The sequence below is a fragment of the Corvus brachyrhynchos genome, unplaced genomic scaffold (genome assembly GCF_000691975.1).
Source record: "Corvus brachyrhynchos isolate BGI_N302 unplaced genomic scaffold, ASM69197v1 scaffold28, whole genome shotgun sequence".
Taxonomy (NCBI): domain Eukaryota; kingdom Metazoa; phylum Chordata; class Aves; order Passeriformes; family Corvidae; genus Corvus; species Corvus brachyrhynchos.
Window position 1 is genome coordinate 5,355,816 of NW_008246058.1, and position 18,331 is coordinate 5,374,146.

The following is an 18,331-nucleotide window of genomic DNA, read 5'->3' on the forward strand; positions in this document are numbered from 1 at the left end:
AGCATCATAAATCTCTAACTTTTCCCCAGCACTAAGCGTGCTCCATTGCACACAGCATATTGTAGTTTATCTCCTGGTAGGTGTCACCTGTCAGGTCCTCACACGCCATCTCGAGCAGTGCCAAGAGCCTGCAACTCGTGTTAAAGGCAGTGACAGTGGGGCAGTTTAAAATTACAAGCAAGTTGATTAATGGGATAGCAGTTTATTCTAGCTAGATCTTTTTTTTTTCCTTCTATATTTTTTTTTCCTTCCATAAGCCTATCTAAGGTAATTTAGGGACAACAACATTACCCAGTGAGACGTAATACTGAAAGTGCTAGGAAGTTAAATTCTAAAAATGCCCATAAAGCTGTTAATAAGGCAGGTAGCAGCACAGATTTCTCATGCATTGCCACTAATTTGCCCTACCCAGCTGATTCGAAGGATGTGAGCTCCATGTTAACTGAGTCTCACCTTCATAGCTCTGATCTGCAGACCCCAAATAGTGGCAGATGGGGTTCTGGTGATTTCAGGGAGGTGCAGGGTCTGTCACACAATGGTGGTACCTGCTGGTGCTATGGATGAGGGTACTTGGTGTCACTAAATCAGCCAAAAAGTTGGTGTGGGAAACCTTGCAGAAATCATTTAGACTGGACAGGCTCTAATACTCATATCTGAACCATCCTTCAAGTAAAATGGTGCATTCCCACCAGTATTCTATCCTGGACACTCATTAAGTTGTGTGCAATGAATTTTGCTGTAATTGAAATTAACTTAAATCTTGATAATATTAATGGATTAATATTTGATAACTAATACCCCCTATATAACTATGTATTTTCAAACACAGAAGCCCCACCTATCTTTCAAAACACCAACTTAATTTGCTTTTATGCTGTCTGCTCTTGTAACTGCTGTTCTGCTTTCAGTACAATTTGGTAAATTCCTCCTTAAAAAGGGGTAGATCCTAAACTGTCCAAAATCCTAAATATTTCATAAGGCCATAGCATTTATGCTTCAGGATTATCTGGCACAGGTAGCTTTACTATCTGATGTGAGCTGAGACAGGCTTTTTTTCTGAGTCCAGACATCTCTCCCTGCCAGTACAGGAGAGTAGTTATGGCTCCCCTCTTACTCCGCCTAAGAGACCTAAGAGAAAGCTTCCTCCTAAGAGGAGACAGGAAAGACCAGTTGCAGCTCCAAAGAAAAGAAGAAAAGTACATAAAGTGGATCAATATTCTACGGAAACTCGTCGGAAGAAAGTAAGTTCGAAAAATTTATGATGGAAGTGCCACTTTTTAGGCAATACACTGTCTTTATTTTTTTCAACTTCGGGAGTTCACTCCATGCTTCAGGTTGGTATTTTGCAGCCAAAACTTTTATAAATGTACTGAAGGACCCAAAGGAGAGCAGCCAAACCCAGACTAAGCCTTCTGGGAGCTGTGTTTTTCTTGTTTCAGACTGTTTGCATTAGGGAGAGTTATCTTTATAATCTCTTTATACTTTTAAATCCAGCCATCAGCTGGAGGCAATGTCAGAAAAACCTCTGGGAAGACATTACCACTGCTGCTAACCCTTCTGAACTATTACAAGTTCTGCAATATGTTGTAGCCTCTGTAACTTCCGGCTCATGGGAGCATGGTGATTATTTGAGATTTTGTATCTAGTCATCATGGTTGTGGAAAAGTCCTGAAAATACGACTCATAAAATCTAAAAGGGAAAGAACATTTCTTTTAAAAATACACATTTTAAAGTCATTTTGTAACTAGAGGGTAGGGAATTCTTATTACAGGACTTCTGAATCCTGTATTTGCAAAAGGTGATGCATAAGTCTGTTTTCACAAGGAAAACATCAAATAGAAATTGCTTTCTTAGGAAAAAGTGCAAGTGGATGAAAAGAGTATTCCTTAGTATGCTGTCATTTTCCACCTGGCACTAACAATCTACGTATTTCTCCTTTAAGCTTGAAACAAAAGCCTTTACACTCCACAGTATCCTAAAGAGGCTATAAACATTCTTCTCAGTAGATTTATTTTGTGGGGATGTTTTTTGACTTGTTGCACAATTCAACTTTAAAGAGTTATTTTGAGACACATTATTTAAGTGTAAAAAACATGGCAAACAAGGACATGCAAAAAAAAAAAATCACGTATAAAACCCCAGGAATTTTCCAGAGAACTTTTAACACAGATTTACCTGAGAGGAAAAACTAATAACTACTATGGATGATATTGCTATTACTCTCTAATTTGCCATTCTGACATGAAATAGAGTAGAAATAACATTCCTAGTGATGTGAACACAGGTTGCTCCTTTTTTTTTTTGCCTTTTTTTCTCTGAGTGAAAAGGTCATCGAAACTTATCCCTAATGAACTCTTTCTGATAAGTCAACTGTGAAAATTTGTCACCATTATTTCAGAACAAGAACCGTAGTATTACACAACAGTTGCCATCATATCTGCAAGTTCATCTTTTGATGCTGTTTGAGTGCAATGGAATGCAGTACAGGATGGATCCTACCAATTATTAAAAAAAAAAATTAAAAAGTAAGATTCTTTCTTTTTTCCTTCTAATCAGACTTCTATGGGAAGACTTGTGAGAGAATCTAGCTGGTTTTTTTGTTTCAAATCCTGCCCCCAGCACTTTCACAATGCTCCAAAACTCTTTATTGTAGCACCATCCCAGAGATCCATGTATCTTGAAAGACAAAATGTTTCTGTACAGTCTTCCAAAGTCTTGATATTAGGTGAAGAAAGGTATATACAAGAGTTTTATTTGTTTGCTAATAAATCTTTGAAAGTCACATCTGGGAAGGAGCTGTAAGAGGAGGTCAGATTGATGAAGACGGCAGATAAACAAAATTACCATCACTTGAAATCCTTGAATTATTGTTGCCCTATCTTTTTATCATCATTATTATTTTTTAAAAGAAGACTCAAGCTTGCTGACAAAAGTAAACATTAATGGAAAATCTGTCTGGATTTCCAGCATCCTTGAATAAGCTTTGGATTCTGAGTACAAGTTGTGTTTCCTTATATGATCGACATAATATAAATAGACTTTCATAAAAATGGAATTCCCGTCTGTAGAAGAAATTCTTTGCATTGGAGAGTGAAAGAATGCTGAAACAGACAATTTTCTTTTTTTCCAAACTTGAATGTTTCAAAGTTTTAACTTAAGTAACTACTTAGGCTTTCCTGAATTAAAATATTTCAAAATTTCACCCTTTGTCTGAACCACTTCCATATGTTGCAGAAACTGTTCCTCCTGTTCCTCACCGTGATTCCTTCTCCTGTAAGTCCCTTCTCTGTGCATTGGGAGTTGATATTTCCTGTCCCATAACCTAGCAGACTCATTTAACATCTATCCCTTAATGACTCAGGCAGCAGGAAAATTTCTGAACCATCCCTTTCTGGGTCACACCAACACTGTGTTTACTTCAGAAAATTCTGCCAAAATCTAGTTTTTTCTCATCCAGAATTTGTTATCATTCTGTTTGCTATTGAGAGGCTTTTTACTGTGGATACTTGAACCAGCAAAATCAGACAAGTGAGGAAGAAGTTGGCATATAGTGACAACAAATATTTTCTTCTTAAAATCAAAACAAAATCTGAGTCCTCTGTCTAAAATCTTGCTTTTCCCTTCTCTGTGCCATCTGGTAAAAAATCTTTCGTTTTCTTAAGGCTGAAAACACAGTCCTGTGTTTTGGTTTTTTCTGGTTTTTTGTTTTGTTTGGTTTTTTCCCTTAATGAAAAAGAAACTTAAAGGAAGAAATCACAGTATGGTATCTGTATCCTCTGGGGCCTGCTGAAAATTTTGCCAGAACTGTCATTTGAACTGTTGGAAACTCTTGGCTTTGAAGCTGAAGAACACTCCCTCTGAGCCCCATGTGCTACTCAAGTGACGTGCATGTTGTCATCCTAGTATCATATGTCCTTTGAAGTGAATTTCATTAAGTGACTTGGCATGTGAATCCCAAGTCTAAAGCTTCATTTCATGTTCATTTTTTGACTAAACCATTCACATAAAATAGCCTGTTAAAAGTACTGCTCTCTATCTATAAGAAAGAAACTGAACCCCAAAGTCACATGTGTTTTTCTGCTATCTATACATTGTTTTACCAACTGTACACATGTTTATGGGAGGCCTAGATCATAAAGATCTTCCGCTGTCTCGTGTCAGCATCTCAGCAGGGCTTTCTCATGTTGAAGTCATGGTGTGGATATACAAAAGGAAATGGTACAATAATTGTAGGAGTAACAGCTCAGCCAAGGCTTTGCCTCTTGACCTGGATGGTTTTCCCATCAGAGTTTTGGCAAAGGACTCCCATTTGTAGAAGTAGGAACATTGCAATGACAGAATTAACTTTTTTTCCCTTCTGAATATTTATACAGATGATGGTGAATCCCCTGAGAGAGATTGACAAGACAGTAGGACAACTAATGGATGGACTGAAACAGTTGAAACTACATCGATGTGTCAATGTTATATTTGTTGGTGATCATGGTAAATTTTAAGCCATAATATTTATCAGAAGAGAAGTACTTAAACAATGTAGCTGTACATCTAGTAGGTGACCTAAATCAAAGTTCCATTTAAGATATTTTTGTGCTGATCATTTTTCTGGTAGTTTAAGTCTCCCAAAAGAGCCAGCTGGTGTGGACTGGCCACTCAGCTCACCTGTAATTGCCATGGAGGGACACTTCTCTTTTGTAATAGTGATCTAGGTACTTACTTCTTCACTCAGAGCTTTTCAAATCTTGGCATTTCTGATATCACATCCAAGTGTAGCTCTTCTTGCATGTATGAGGGCTACAATTTGCCTAGAGTAATCTTCTTGTCAGTTTTTATGGAATGAAAAAATTAATAGCCCCGTTCTCCTGTACATGAGGAGAAAAGTAAGGTTTCAGATTGAGGCATTTCCATGGCAATCAGTGGGTCAAGTTATCCTACTAGAGAAAAGGCTGGAATATCTGTAAGACTGTACCCAGCTTAGATGGAAGAGTCATCAAAATAATGGAGGAAGGAGGTAAGAAGGTATTTCATGGTCATATGTAGTCATCTAAAAATAGAGATATTATTTGGTAGGTCTTATTCCTTCAAACATTAGAATAAACTCTGCAATAGAATAAATAATAAATATTACCAAAGATAAAAAGAAATTTTTATTAAAGAAAAACCTGAGTTTGCGTAACTTTTTTAGCGATGCCACCAAAGGTCCTTTTCTTTTTAGATCTTTGTTCCTGACAGTCTCACATGAACTGCTACATCAGCAATAAAATGGTCTATGCCTCCTTTCTGGCTGTGGGTAGAGAAGGGTAGGGGTCAGGAAGGATTTCCAGGGGTGGCAGTTTTGTGCTGAGAACCTCCTGTGGCTGGCAGTACATTCCTCCCCGCCACAAATGTCTGCAAGAGAAAATTGTTTATCTGCGGCTGCCTTAGAACAGACCACCAACAGACAATACCTTTTGTGTGCTATTCCTCTTCAAATCATTTGTTTAAAAAGAAATAATCCCCAAAGTAGTATATTAAACTAGAAACAGACTTGGATTTTTCCATGAGCTTAATTTGGAGTTGAGTCAGTGCACATATGGTACATGTGGTGACCGTTCCTACGACGCTCAGAGTGGTATTTCTCTTGTATAGGCACTCCTAGTTTGAGTCCTACCAGTGTTTTATGTTGGAATTAGATGGCTGTAAAGAACAAGATTAGTCATCCAAAAGGAAATAATACATAGGGTGTTTGGGATCTCCTTTTTTTGCTGTTGTGGAAAATGTGGTCATTTTCAGGGTGGTTTAATTTTGCATTCTCCTCCTTCAGGGATGGAAGACACGACTTGTGAAAGAACTGAATTTTTAAGCAACTATCTGACCAATGTGGATGACATAATTTTGCTGCCTGGATCTTTGGGACGAATTCGCCCTAGGTCTAGCAATAACCTGAAGTGTAAGTTAATTTAATTGTACCTCTCATATTCTGAGAACTAGACTCTATTCCTTCCTTGAAATGATGCTGTCCAAAGGGTGTAAATTTGCAGGGTGTTGGCAGGAATTTCAGAGGGAATCCCACTGAAGACCAGTTGCTTGCTCCCTTTCCAGTCTGTATTTCACAGACCCCACAGTGGTGGAACTGTCAAGGGGAGGGCTTAAATGTTCTGCGTTAAACGCCACTCTTTGATATCAAGGAGGAATGGGAACTCCAAGCCAGTTTCACATGCCAGCTCACGTGTCATCGTGAGTTTATTCCTGCACTTTTCTCCTCTGTCAACAAAAACTGTTTGGGGAATCTCAGCACTGCACAGCTTGGATATAAAAAATAGCATCTGGTATATTTTATGAGCTAATAGGAAAAAAAGTGACTTGCTAATTTTGAATTCAGTAGTTTTATCATACTTTTGGCATAGATGAGTAATGTGGGTTGCTAAACAGCAACAGACTGGAGAGGTTGAAGGATATAAGGAAGATTTAGCACATGCATTCAGGGCCAATGTTGTCAGTAAAACTTGTTGCTATTTTGAACCATGCTTTTAGAAGTTTACCCTGACTTAGTATTTGAGATTAACTGATCTTTGACAATAGCTCTCAGGGCTCGGGCAGGAGTCCTCTGGTGAAACTAACTCTGTGATTTCAAGCATTACAGACCAGCTGCCCTCCTTTTGCCTCCAGGGCAGCATTACCGGGACAGGGCTTGCACCAGCACCCTGGCTGCTCTGGTTCAGCATACAAGGGCAAACCTGGCTTTGCTAGCAGTTTAAGTTACCATGCAAACTGTGTAAGGCATAAATAAACCATAAGTACCTGTGTTTTTTCACCATATGCTTCCAAGAGTGACGGCTTTTGATATAGGGGAAGATCAGATAGCCAAGTTTCCTCACAACACTTCAGATATGCTGCGGTTGAGGACAAATTTCATAGAAAGATCAATCTTTGAAGACTAAATACTTCCAGAATAGTTGCAGAAATCATAAAAATGTGGTAAAACTTTCTTAATACCGATTTGTGTGTGCATCTATTTTACTGTAAACTTTTTTTACCTGGATATTTCTGCTTGAGGAATATATGATGAGTGTGTAAAGATATGTTGAAAGTAGTGCACATGTTGTTCAAGCTTTGTAGACTAGCATGAGACTGAATTCCTAGACTCCAGAGTCTACTGAGAACAAATTTCAGTTCTGAGAAGTCCTTTTTTTTTTTTTTAAAGATCTTTCAATCCTTGACTTCCCAAATTGCTAAGAAAAATAAGTTTTCTTTGGAGGATGAACGGCAATATCTTTCAAAAAGATCAGCTTATCTGTCTGACCTCTGAGTCATACCACTCGTTTTCCCACAATAACATTTTCCTCTTTTGGCTTCTGTCTGCAGCTTCCTAGTTCGAATATTTGTGATTGCTTATAAATCAACAGTTTGAACATAGAACAAAGAAGCATGTTTCTTACCTTTGGAACTGGGGTTTACCTCCTTAAATGGCAAATTACCAATGTCTTTATTCTTTACCGTTCCGTAATACTGTTTCAATACTGCAAACACACCTTTGCAATGCAAAAACCTGCAGCTTGTGTTTTGAGAGTCAGTAGAGCCTATTTCAACCTCAGCAAGATCATGTCTTAAGCAACCAAAACAATAGTATTTGAACACGAGATTTTCACGTCTGAAGATTTTCTTTTAGCCCGTTTTTCTCTCATGACTGAAAAATGCTTCCCCCACACCACAGAAGAAAATAGTTAGTGTTACTGGGTTTGGTCTTTCTATATCTTGCACGTCCCTTTAATAGCCCAAAGACAAATCCAGAATATTTTACTGTGGCTTTTCACTTACTCAGTAGTAGCCTATGAAATCGGTCAAACATTAAAAGTGACCAGAAAATGCTACATATTTATCTTGCTGCTTCTAACAGAGTGCATTGTTGCATTCAAATGTGCTTTCAAAATTTTTCAAGGAAGGTCATTGTGTTTGGAGATAATGTTTTATTTTAAAATAAAACAGAAAAAGTCTTGAAAGTCTGTGTTTTCAGAAAATAAAATAAGTATTAAGCTAAGGCCCAGATCATAAAACAGTGAGAACACTACCTAAGCAACTACATATCACCAAGCCATCACATGGCACATGCAGGACAACCAGGGGATCTGGCCCATCCAGCATGGGTGTAGGAAAAGCAGGTCCTGCTTGTCCAGCTTGATCTCCTATGACAAGGTGATCTGCTTCTGTGGATATTGTCTACCTGGACTTTTGTAAAGACTTTGATATTGTGTCCCGTGTCCCACATCATTCTCTTGGAGAAACTGGAAGCCTGTGGCTTGGACAGGGGCACCCTTCACTGGGTAAAAACTGTCTGGATGGCCAGGCCCAGAGTGTTCCCCAGGGCTCAGTATCAGGGCCAGTTCTGTTTAATATCTTTATTGATGATCTGAATGAGAGGATCAAGGGTACCCTGAATCAATTTGCAGATAACACCAAGCCGGGCATGAGTGTTGATCTGCTGGAGGGTAGGAGAGCTCTGCAGAAGGATCTGGACAGGCTGGATCAATGGGCCAAGGCCAATGGTATGAGGTTCAACAAGGTCAGATGCTGGGTCCTGCACTTGGGTCACAACAACCCCATGTAGTGCTGCAGGCTGGGGAACAGTGGCTGGAAAGCTGCCCTTGGAAAAGGAGCTGGGGGTGCTGGTCAACAGTGACTGAACATGAGCCAGTGTGTGCCCAGGTGGCCAAGAAGGCCAGTGGTGTCCTAGCCTGTATCAGAAACAGTGTGGCCAGCAGGACCAGGGCAGGGATTGTCCCCCTGTACTTGGCACTGGTGAGGCCACACCTCAAATCTTGGGTTCATATTTGGGCCCCTTACTCAAAAAAGGACATTGAGCATGTGGGGTTTGTCCAGAGAAGGGCAATGGAGCTGGTGAAGGGTCTGCCTGGAGCACAAGTCTGATGAGGAGCAGCTGAGGGAGCTGGGGGTGTTTAGCCTGGAGGCTCAGGGGAGACCTTATCACTCTCTTCAACTCCCTGAAAGGAGGCTGTAGCCAGGTTGAGGTTGGTCTCTTCTCCCAGGTGTAATAAGTGACAGGACAAGAGGAAATGGCCTCAAGTTGCACCAGGGGAGGTTCAAATTGGATATTAGGAAAAAATTCTTCATTAAAAAGGGTGGTCAGGGACTGGAAAAGGCCACCCAGGGAAGTGGTGGAGTAACAATCCCTGGAGGTGTTTAAAAGATGGGGCACTTGTGGACATGGTTTAGTGATAGACTTGGCAGTGCTGGATTAAGGGTTGCACTTCATGATCTTAAAGGTCTTTTCCAACCCAAATGATTTGGTTTATTCTATGATATATACAAAACACTTTTAGTAAAGGTCAGGGAAGTATTAGGAAGTGTGCTTATGTAAAACTTGTGTTTTCTTCTGCAAATTTTTAATCTTCTTTTTTTTTTTTTCCTTTGCTTTACAGATGATCCTAAAGTGATTGTTGCCAACCTTACAGTAAGTATTTAGGACTGGGAGGTATCTGTCTATAATTCACTGTTCACTTCTTGATTTGTGGCATTATTCAGCTTGCTTTTCTCACTCTTTAGGCAGGAAAATCAATCAACCATTATCATAAATAAAGAATGTTAAATGGTGCCCTTCATGCACACAGATTAATGTTTGTCATGTTTTTCACTGTTTGCTGCTCTAGTAGCTTTTATAACCTTTTTGGGCAGTGCAGAAACAGAATCTCCTGGACTGTCTTTACTCCCTGAATTGAGTCTATTTATTCATTGCTTCAGAATTGGAAAGTAATCTTTTAGGGTAAACATTTTACTAGCACTTTAAAGACACTGAAAAAGTGCATTTAATAGCCTTCAACTCTAACCTTGCCTTTAATGGAAAAAAAGTGTTTAAAACAAAACAAAACCCCCCAAATTTTGTAACCAGATGGCTTTAAATATACCTGCAAATGAGGTGTATTTTTGAGCATTCAGTCATCCTCTGGAACTTAAGCTTTGGTCCAGTTAGAATTCTTCATCTGTGAGTTAAGTATATGTGATATTTTGTTTGATAGTTTCATAAAGACTGTCATGAGGATGAAACTTTCTAAATATATCTTTGAATGCCTCCCTGGGCCTTGGCTGCATGTAAATACTGGACAGAAATGACTGGACTACATATTCTAGATGTACACTTTGTTTTCCAGACATCATCAGTGCTGCCCTTAACAGCTTGATTTCTGTAGTCAAAGGTTTTATGTGCATCTTAAGCTAACTCACAGTGTGCTATTTGTAACCATTTATTTTTCAGTGTAGAAAGCCTGACCAGCACTTCAAGCCTTACTTGAAACAGCACCTGCCTAAACGTTTGCACTATGCCAACAACCGAAGAATTGAGGATGTCCATTTACTGGTGGATCGCAAATGGCATGTGGCAAGGTAACCCTTGCTTTTGCTTCCATCCCAATTTTCAGTCTTTTCTTCTGAGGAAATGGGACACTTAGGATTGCCCTGTCTGTTTGCATCTACCTCTACCCTGTGAGCACGAGGAGTTTTGAAATCTGTGTGAGGTTCAATCACATTTCGTGCATGAGGATGTGGTTTAGAACACAAAATATTTTAAAGTGTGGGAAAATCAATTGCTGGATAGAAGTTAGAAACCCAAACTGATGTGCTCAAGCAGCTTTGTGGTTTTTGACTGATTAGCTCAAATGTAGAAACTGATAAGCCTTTCTAATGAGGTGCAAGCTTACTCCAACTGACGAGCAGGGAATGTGGGAGGAAGGGGCAGGCTTATGTGGTGAGGGGATGTGAGGGAGCAAGAGTCTGAGTGGATGAAATGGACGAATGGAAAGAAAATGGAGATACTGGCGGAGTGGGTGAATGCCTGAGAACATGTGGAAGGATATGAGGGGTGGCCATCAAAATGCTGTGCTGGCAATGTATTGTGTTTCAAAACAAATCCACAGAAAGCCAGGATGCTTTAGCTCAGGAAAAACTCTGGTTTGGGTTGCTCTTAACCATATGACTCTGAATTTTTGGATATAGAATATGGGCAGTATTTATTAGTTAGCTAAAAATTGAATGAGGAAAAACAAGTTGGCACATACATGTATAGAGTGAACAGGAGAGGAGTAGCCTTTGTTTATGGATCATGCACAGCTTTCCATTTGAGTATACTTTGACACGTGTTGTGTATTACAGTATGAGAATGGTAGGGTCTTTTTTGCATGAATCTGACTCAGTGCTTCTTGGAAGATGACACAGCTTTTGGCTCATGGTAGTCTGTTATGAGCTTTTAATTATGGTAGGGTTTTTTGCCCATATAGCTGCCAGGCAAACACACAGTGTGTTGTAAGTGGCTTTTGACATCTGTGCTTATCTTTCCATGAATTATGCAAGAATCACTCTGCTGAAGCACTGAATGAGAAACCCCATTTGCTTTCTTGCATAACTCCACTGGCTGCTGGCAGGCTGCCCTGTGGCTGGGGTTATGTATATTTCAAAGAATCACACTCTGAATTTTACGCCTATAAAAGCTTTAGTTTTAAGAATTTTACTGGAATTTATGGGATTGCCCAGGTTGATTTACATTTAGTAATTTCTTACTAATTACATCAGTCTTTCTTTGGCTTATTTATGAATTTTCAGAGCTCTCCTTCACCACTAATTCATTCATTAGTGTAAGTGTAATTGGTAGTTACAGCCTGATTGCTGTAACTCTAGTATATAAACATAGATATAAATATAAGGCCAAAATCAAGCTTTGACTGAGCATTATTTTATTGCACATGAAGAAATTAATTTGTAGGATAATGTGGTCCTCTGGATGTCTTGCCTGCACATAGCCCTATAAAACTGTATAGAAGTACTCTGAAATAAACTGGTGATTATAATTCCTATGACACAATACTTATTTTTCCACTTATTTTGTAAAAAACCCATCTCAATAACAAGCTGATAATTATCATTCCTATGGTACAGCACTTATCATCCCAGCTATTTCTGTTCATGAAAATCTTTATTTTTTCAGCTTTGTTTCTGCCCCCCATTTTTGTTTATTGGGCTAAAGGCAAACAGGCGAAAGCACTTTATAGCATTGTATGACACTGTGGCACTGTAACATCACAAAGGTGCTTTCTGAGCAGCCTCTGTGGGCCTTTTGAGGATTGGAAGAGTATGGTCCAACACCTCCAGCCTGCAGGAGATTGTGATATGAGAAGGTCTGAGAAAATAATAGATACTAAGGTTTTTATCAATAATAGTTGTTTCTTAGAGTGGGAGTAGAGGGAGAAACCCTGGGGATGCTGTATAAGCCTGTAGTCCTACTACTGCTATTCAAGAAAGATAAATAATGCATTGTCCTGTAACCTTATCCTTCCTGCCCCCAAAGGATATTGTGAGGTCAGACACCTTTGAGGAAATTTTCTAATACTTTTTCAATTTAGGAAAGCTGTGGATGTTTACAAGAAACCAACAGGAAAATGTTTCTTTCACGGAGACCATGGCTATGACAACAAGATAAACAGCATGCAGGTACGAGCAATGTGTGGGAGGGTCATTGAAGGCAGAAGAAATTGAAAGTCTCTGAAATGTAAATATTCAGTGAAAACCCCCCACATTTTAAAGTTCTTCCTTCATGTTCTTCTTTCTATTTTTTTTTTAAGACTGTCTTTATAGGTTATGGTCCTACCTTCAAGTACAAGACCAAAGTGCCTCCTTTTGAAAACATTGAACTGTACAACGTCATGTGTGGTAAGCTGCCTGCTTGAGAAGTTGCAAAAGCAGCAACTTATTTTACCAGGGCTTCATTTAGGTACCCATGAGCTCATGCCCTGAATTCCTCCCAGTGTTTTTTTCCTAGTCCCCCTTTCCCAAGCACTTGCCAGGAGGGCTGAAGGCACATCTCAGGGGTCTCAGTTTGCTCTGGTGCTGGCCAGTAAAGGGCGTTACTATAGTTAGGATGTGTGCAGCTTGACAGAGATCAAATGGACACCTACAATGTGTGGTGTCCACATCTCAGCAGTCTAGGAAAGAGGTTTCTGTTCAGAGACTTGCTTCTGCACCTGCACATCTCATGCAGCAGCTCAGGCTGATCACTTAGTTTTCTATGGCATTTCCTGGTATGATTATGTTTCCTGAATTTGCACTGAAGCCACAAAGAAGAATCTCATGATGTATACAGATATTCATTAAGATCTTTTCTTTAGTACTGATTTTCTAGAAAAATGAAATTTTCAACGTGTAATTCACAGTAAAACTTCAAGGTGTTTCAAAGATGTGATTCACATTTTTTTTCCCAAATATGTATAACCTAAGGGGTAGTTAGCCCTTATTTATAAATCAGTGTGTTGCAGATGTTTGGTGTAAGGTCAGCACATTGAGCATAGGTTTGCACTGGAAGCTGAAGGAGTAGTTATAATAAAACTCTGTACAGTTTAAAATTTTTCCAGTGTCTTGGTGCAAATTAACATTTTGTCATGAAAGCAAAGATACTATTCATGTGGCATTTGCAATTTTATGCCTTGGACAAAAGATCAGTGTTTTCATTACATTAAAAGCTTTCATTAACATGCTGTAGGTGTAAACAATATTACTAATAAATGTCTTGGCTTGATAGAGTTGCTGCTGAATACATGTTTGGTGTCTAACCACCATTCATTTTTCCTCGGTGGTTTCATAGATCTGCTTGGATTAAAGCCTGCTCCCAATAATGGCACCCATGGAAGTTTAAATCACCTGCTGAGAGCCAATGTTTATAAACCAACTGTGCCAGATGAAGTTGCTAAACCACTGTATCCTGTAGCTCTACCTTCTGCATCAGATTTTGATATAGGATGTACATGTGATGATAAGGTAGGTGTTTAGGATCTGTGAAAGCCTCCACTACTAGCAGTAGTTTTTGGTAAAGTTGTAGCCATTTTACTTGTTTTGAGAGGATTTGATCTGTAAGAATTTCCCCAGGTCCCTCCTGTGAAGTCTTTTGCCCTCTTGGAACAATTATGGCTTTTTGTAAAAGTGAAGATAAGAAAATGATCACTGTCTTATAGTACTAGTTTTGTTGTGTTAGATGCCTAGTAAAATGAGATGTCAGAGTGCTCCAGTGGTCCTAATTTTGTTCCTTTTTTTTCTATTCTTGAGAAGAACAAGTTGGATGAACTCAACAAGCGCTTTCATGTCAAGGGAACAGAAGGTAAGAGCCTGCTGCCTCAGTTGATGAAAGCTGATTTCGTTTTCTTTTGTAAATTACTTTGCGTCGTTAATACCAGAGCAGCTCCTGGTGTGGTTAAGTGTGGTAAATTGTCTTTTCGAGTAACTGCTGAAGTAGCACACAGACACACATGAGATATGTGGGATCTCGGGATGAAGCGCTGCTCATGTGACGAAGTGCACACTACCTTTTGCTGAACTGGGACTAAAGCATTGTTCAAAGTGATGTGAGTTTTAATTCTTCCACTCCATCACCTTCAGAAGTTTTAAGCTCAGATGTGAAGGTAGAGACATGAGGAAAGGAGAGGGTGCATGAGGTGGTACTCCATTCAACCACAGGCTGTAAGTGGGGAAAAAACCAGACTGTATTTGCATGCTGTGTTTTCCCATAGTTATCCAGGCTCAGGTTTCACCTAGAAAGGATGCTACAGCTGCTTTGACAATCCCTGACTAGGTCTTAATGCTTGGCTCTTAGGGTGCAGGTTATAGAGTGAAACAAGTGCTCTGCTAGTTTAGGCTGCTGAGCGCAATTCTGTTCCTCTTCAGTGTTCAAGTCAATGTTACTTCCAGGAGAAAGCATTCCCAGCTCTCCTGGACACTAGTTCCTGCTGTGTGCCAGCGCTGACTTCTGTGTGACTGCATTCTCAGCTGCATCAGGGCCGTGGTCCAGGTTAAAGCGGAGCAATAGGAGCAGAGGAGCACTACTTTTCTGAGCAGCACTACTGAGTTGAAAGGTGAACCAAAGCAGAGTTTTCCTTCTCACAGTGGTGATCAAGTTCAGCATAACAATTCACAGCATTTCCCTTAACATAACAATTGTCCAGATTAACAAATTCTGAAGCTTTGAGTTTAGACATGGATTTTTGAGGTATCTCAAATTGTATTGTTCAGATGGTTAAGGAGATTTGTTTCAATTCCCTTATGAAGGCAATACTTTATGAAGGTATTTTCAGTTTCTCTGTTGTGAACAGGCAATGCAGCCTATCCTTTAGTTTCTAAATGTGATGTAATTCCTCCTCTTTGTGAGTTAAATTGCCTTTCTGCAGCTTTCATCTTGTTAAACTGATTTTCCCAATCAATGAAGAGCTACTCCTCACTGTGACAGTTTCTGGCATCAGGAAAAAACACCGTCACTGCTGTAGTTCAAATCTCAACATCTTTATTTTGGTTTATAGTTTTCATTCTTCTTCACTGTAGTAATATAAAAATAGTATTTCGATATATTTTAATATGTGAGCATTCAAACCAATTGCACTTGCTCATTTGTCAATTCTCTGTTAAATGGCATGGTGTGTCCTTATTTAAACAAGCAGTTCTGCTGCATGCAAGTTTTGTTTTACTTCAAGACAAGCTGTAGCACCTGTTTACAGATCTTCCTGCGTTTATTTAATTCCCTTCTCCCACACAGTGCACCATGTCGTTATTCACAGGCAGAAGAAAAAGATGACTTCAGCTTCTCTTGAATAAAGCAAGTTTATCATCTTTGTCCTTAGACTAGGCTTTTCCTACTTTTTTTCTTGTGCCCTATAAAAACATCCTCTGTTTGTAGTCAAGCACTAATAAAACATGCCCTTTTCTTTCAGGTTAAATGCCTATCTGGGAATTGTGTTAGGCCGCTTTCCTTGTTTCTATTTTAATTTTCTGTTTTAATTTCCAAAAGCAAGCCATGTGTGTTTGCCAAAAGGTTATCAAATTCAATGAACTCTACAGGGCAATGCAAGATTATCCAGGAAATCTATTTTTCTTCTATCTCTTTCAATGTTTTTGTCTTTTTATAAGCAAGGTTGTCAGAGTTATCTAAGGACATTTAACCATAACATATCACCAAGACAGAAGAAGGGCAGTTTTTACAGAGCTGGAGGTATCTTTTTGTAGCCAAAGTAAGGAAAAGGCTTTTTTCTTAGTTTGTTTCTTTGATTTTACTGACAAAAAATATCACATCAGTCTTCAGAACTAATCTGTATCAGCCAAGTGGGAAAAAACTACTCTTTTAGTGAGTGGCCACTTTCGCCTCCATTTTGAGAGGGACTTTACAGAAAACTTAGGAAGGAGAGAAAGTCCAGAGAAGAGTGGCAAGACTGATAGACCAGGGACGGATTTAAAGCTATGAAGAAAAGTGCTTATCACCTCATGTGTGACTGAAATGTGGACACAAAGATCATTGAAGAGTCTCCAGGGTTTGGAAAAATACCCTCTTTCCAACCTGTGACACAAACAAGCTTTCAAGTGTAGAAGGGACTTTTAATCCCAAAGGGTATTGTGAGCCTGGAATGGGGATTGCAGCCAGAACAGTTGAAGAGCTGTTTCTCTCTCTTTCAAAAGATTTCCTTAGTAATTATTTGGTGTCAATATCCCATTAATGATCACTGAAAAATCAGCATGTGACAAAAAGCCAACCCCATTTTTCTTTTTTTCATCCTTAAGATTTTTAGTAATAAATGTAAATGTAATTTCTTTTGATCTTTAGAGAAGCATCTTTTATATGGACGCCCTGCAGTACTGTACCGCACAAAATACAATATCTTGCATCATCACGACTTTGAAAGTGGCTACAGTGAAACATTCCTGATGCCTCTCTGGACATCCTACACTATTTCCAAACAGGTTAGAGCTGTCTCTACTCTTGAAATGTGCTTAAAAAATCCTGGGGAAAATTTTTTGGTATCTGTGTTCTTGAAGTCCTAAAATTTCCCTTTCCCAGGGAAATTTTCGCACCAGAAATGATGTCAAGTACCTCTGTAAACAATGCCCAGATTCTTTTATTTCCTTCATGAGAGAAGAATTTTAAGGCAGAAGGGTCATATATTTCTTCTCCTGTTTTGTTCAGTGGGGGTTTGTTTTATTATGAGTGCCTTCATTTGAATTATCTCCCATGGAGATTTCCCTGAAGAAGGGACTGTGTAGCAATGCAGGAGCAGGATTTGGTTGTAGTGGTTTATTTTACTACACAAGGCCTTCTGTGCAGTCTGTCAACTGTTTCCTTTTATCTGTAAAAGCTGAAATTACTTTTTTTTGCTTTCTCCATGTTCTTCAATACAGGCAGAGGTATCAGGTGTCCCGGAGCACCTGGCCAGCTGTGTGAGGCCTGACCTCCGCATTTCTCCAGGAAACAGCCAGAGCTGCGCCGCATACCGAGGCGACAAACAGCTCTCCTATGGATTCCTCTTCCCTCCTCGTAAGTTTAGATAGCTTTTTAGTACCTAGGGATTTTGCAATTGTCTTGTTTTGTTAGGGAAAACCTTTGGTATGAACATACTCCAGGCAAACCCCACCAGATAAAAACAGACTAATTTTGAATTCAAACACCAGTAAGATAAACATATTTTTAATTCATAAATCCAAATTAGACTTTTGCATACTGTAAAAGTTTCTACCATCCTATAGAAATAGTGATAGTAGAAAGCCTATGTAAACAAGTGTTCTTGATTCTCCTGATGCACTTGCTTTACTCCAGTATTGGAGCAGTGATCTTCTGGGAATAATAAATGTTGAAGGGGCACAACTTTCTCACAGCTGTGAACTTCATTGCTCTGCCTTCCTCACTCAGTGGCTGAAATATTTTATGGTGGATTTCTGAAATGGAATTACTGGTGCAAAGGCTTGCTCAGAACTAGAAGATAATTCCACACTTCTTTCCCAGAAAATTGCTGGCCACTTTTGTAAATGCCTGCAGAGCAGCTCTCTGCCTTTTAAGAGAGCAAAAATAGATGAGCTATATGAAAATAGTTTGAACAGACTGACAGTTGAAGTAAAGATAAAATCCTTCCTTTCCATGCTCAGCTGTCATGTTAAAGACAAATTTTGTGTATGTAATGTGCATTTCTGGATATAGCATTCAGATTGCTGTTTAGATTATAGTATTCCCTTTGGTTAAGATCTGAAGCCATTTTCAAAACATTTATATCTTTTACGAAATTCTTATATTTAATCTCATTAATATTTTTCTGTTTCACTGTTTTCAGAATTAAGTTCCTCTGCAGAAGCAAAATATGATGCTTTTCTAATAACAAATATAATTCCAATGTATCCTGCCTTCAAAAGTAAGTGCTTTTTTCCATGACTATACTTCTCTTTAACAACAAGGTTTTTTTTTTACTGTGTGTTGGATTATGGAATAAACTGATGGGAGAAGTTTAGAACATAAAATTCAGTTACCTATAGCCAGCAGATAATACCTGTGGGCACCTG

At 39.1% G+C, this 18,331-nt stretch overlaps 1 protein-coding gene across 1 annotated transcript in view; it reads left to right on the forward strand.

Annotated features, from left to right (window-relative positions):
- ENPP2 (ectonucleotide pyrophosphatase/phosphodiesterase 2) overlaps positions 1-18,331 on the forward strand; it is a 57,216-nt gene that overhangs the window by 29,712 nt on the left and 9,173 nt on the right. Inside the window, 12 exon segments of the mRNA XM_017746106.1 lie at positions 1,089-1,241; positions 4,375-4,486; positions 5,802-5,927; positions 9,415-9,446; positions 10,245-10,372; positions 12,382-12,469; positions 12,601-12,688; positions 13,617-13,789; positions 14,078-14,126; positions 16,611-16,747; positions 17,183-17,318; positions 18,106-18,183. Of these exon segments, the coding sequence (XP_017601595.1) occupies positions 1,089-1,241; positions 4,375-4,486; positions 5,802-5,927; positions 9,415-9,446; positions 10,245-10,372; positions 12,382-12,469; positions 12,601-12,688; positions 13,617-13,789; positions 14,078-14,126; positions 16,611-16,747; positions 17,183-17,318; positions 18,106-18,183 (1,300 nt within the window).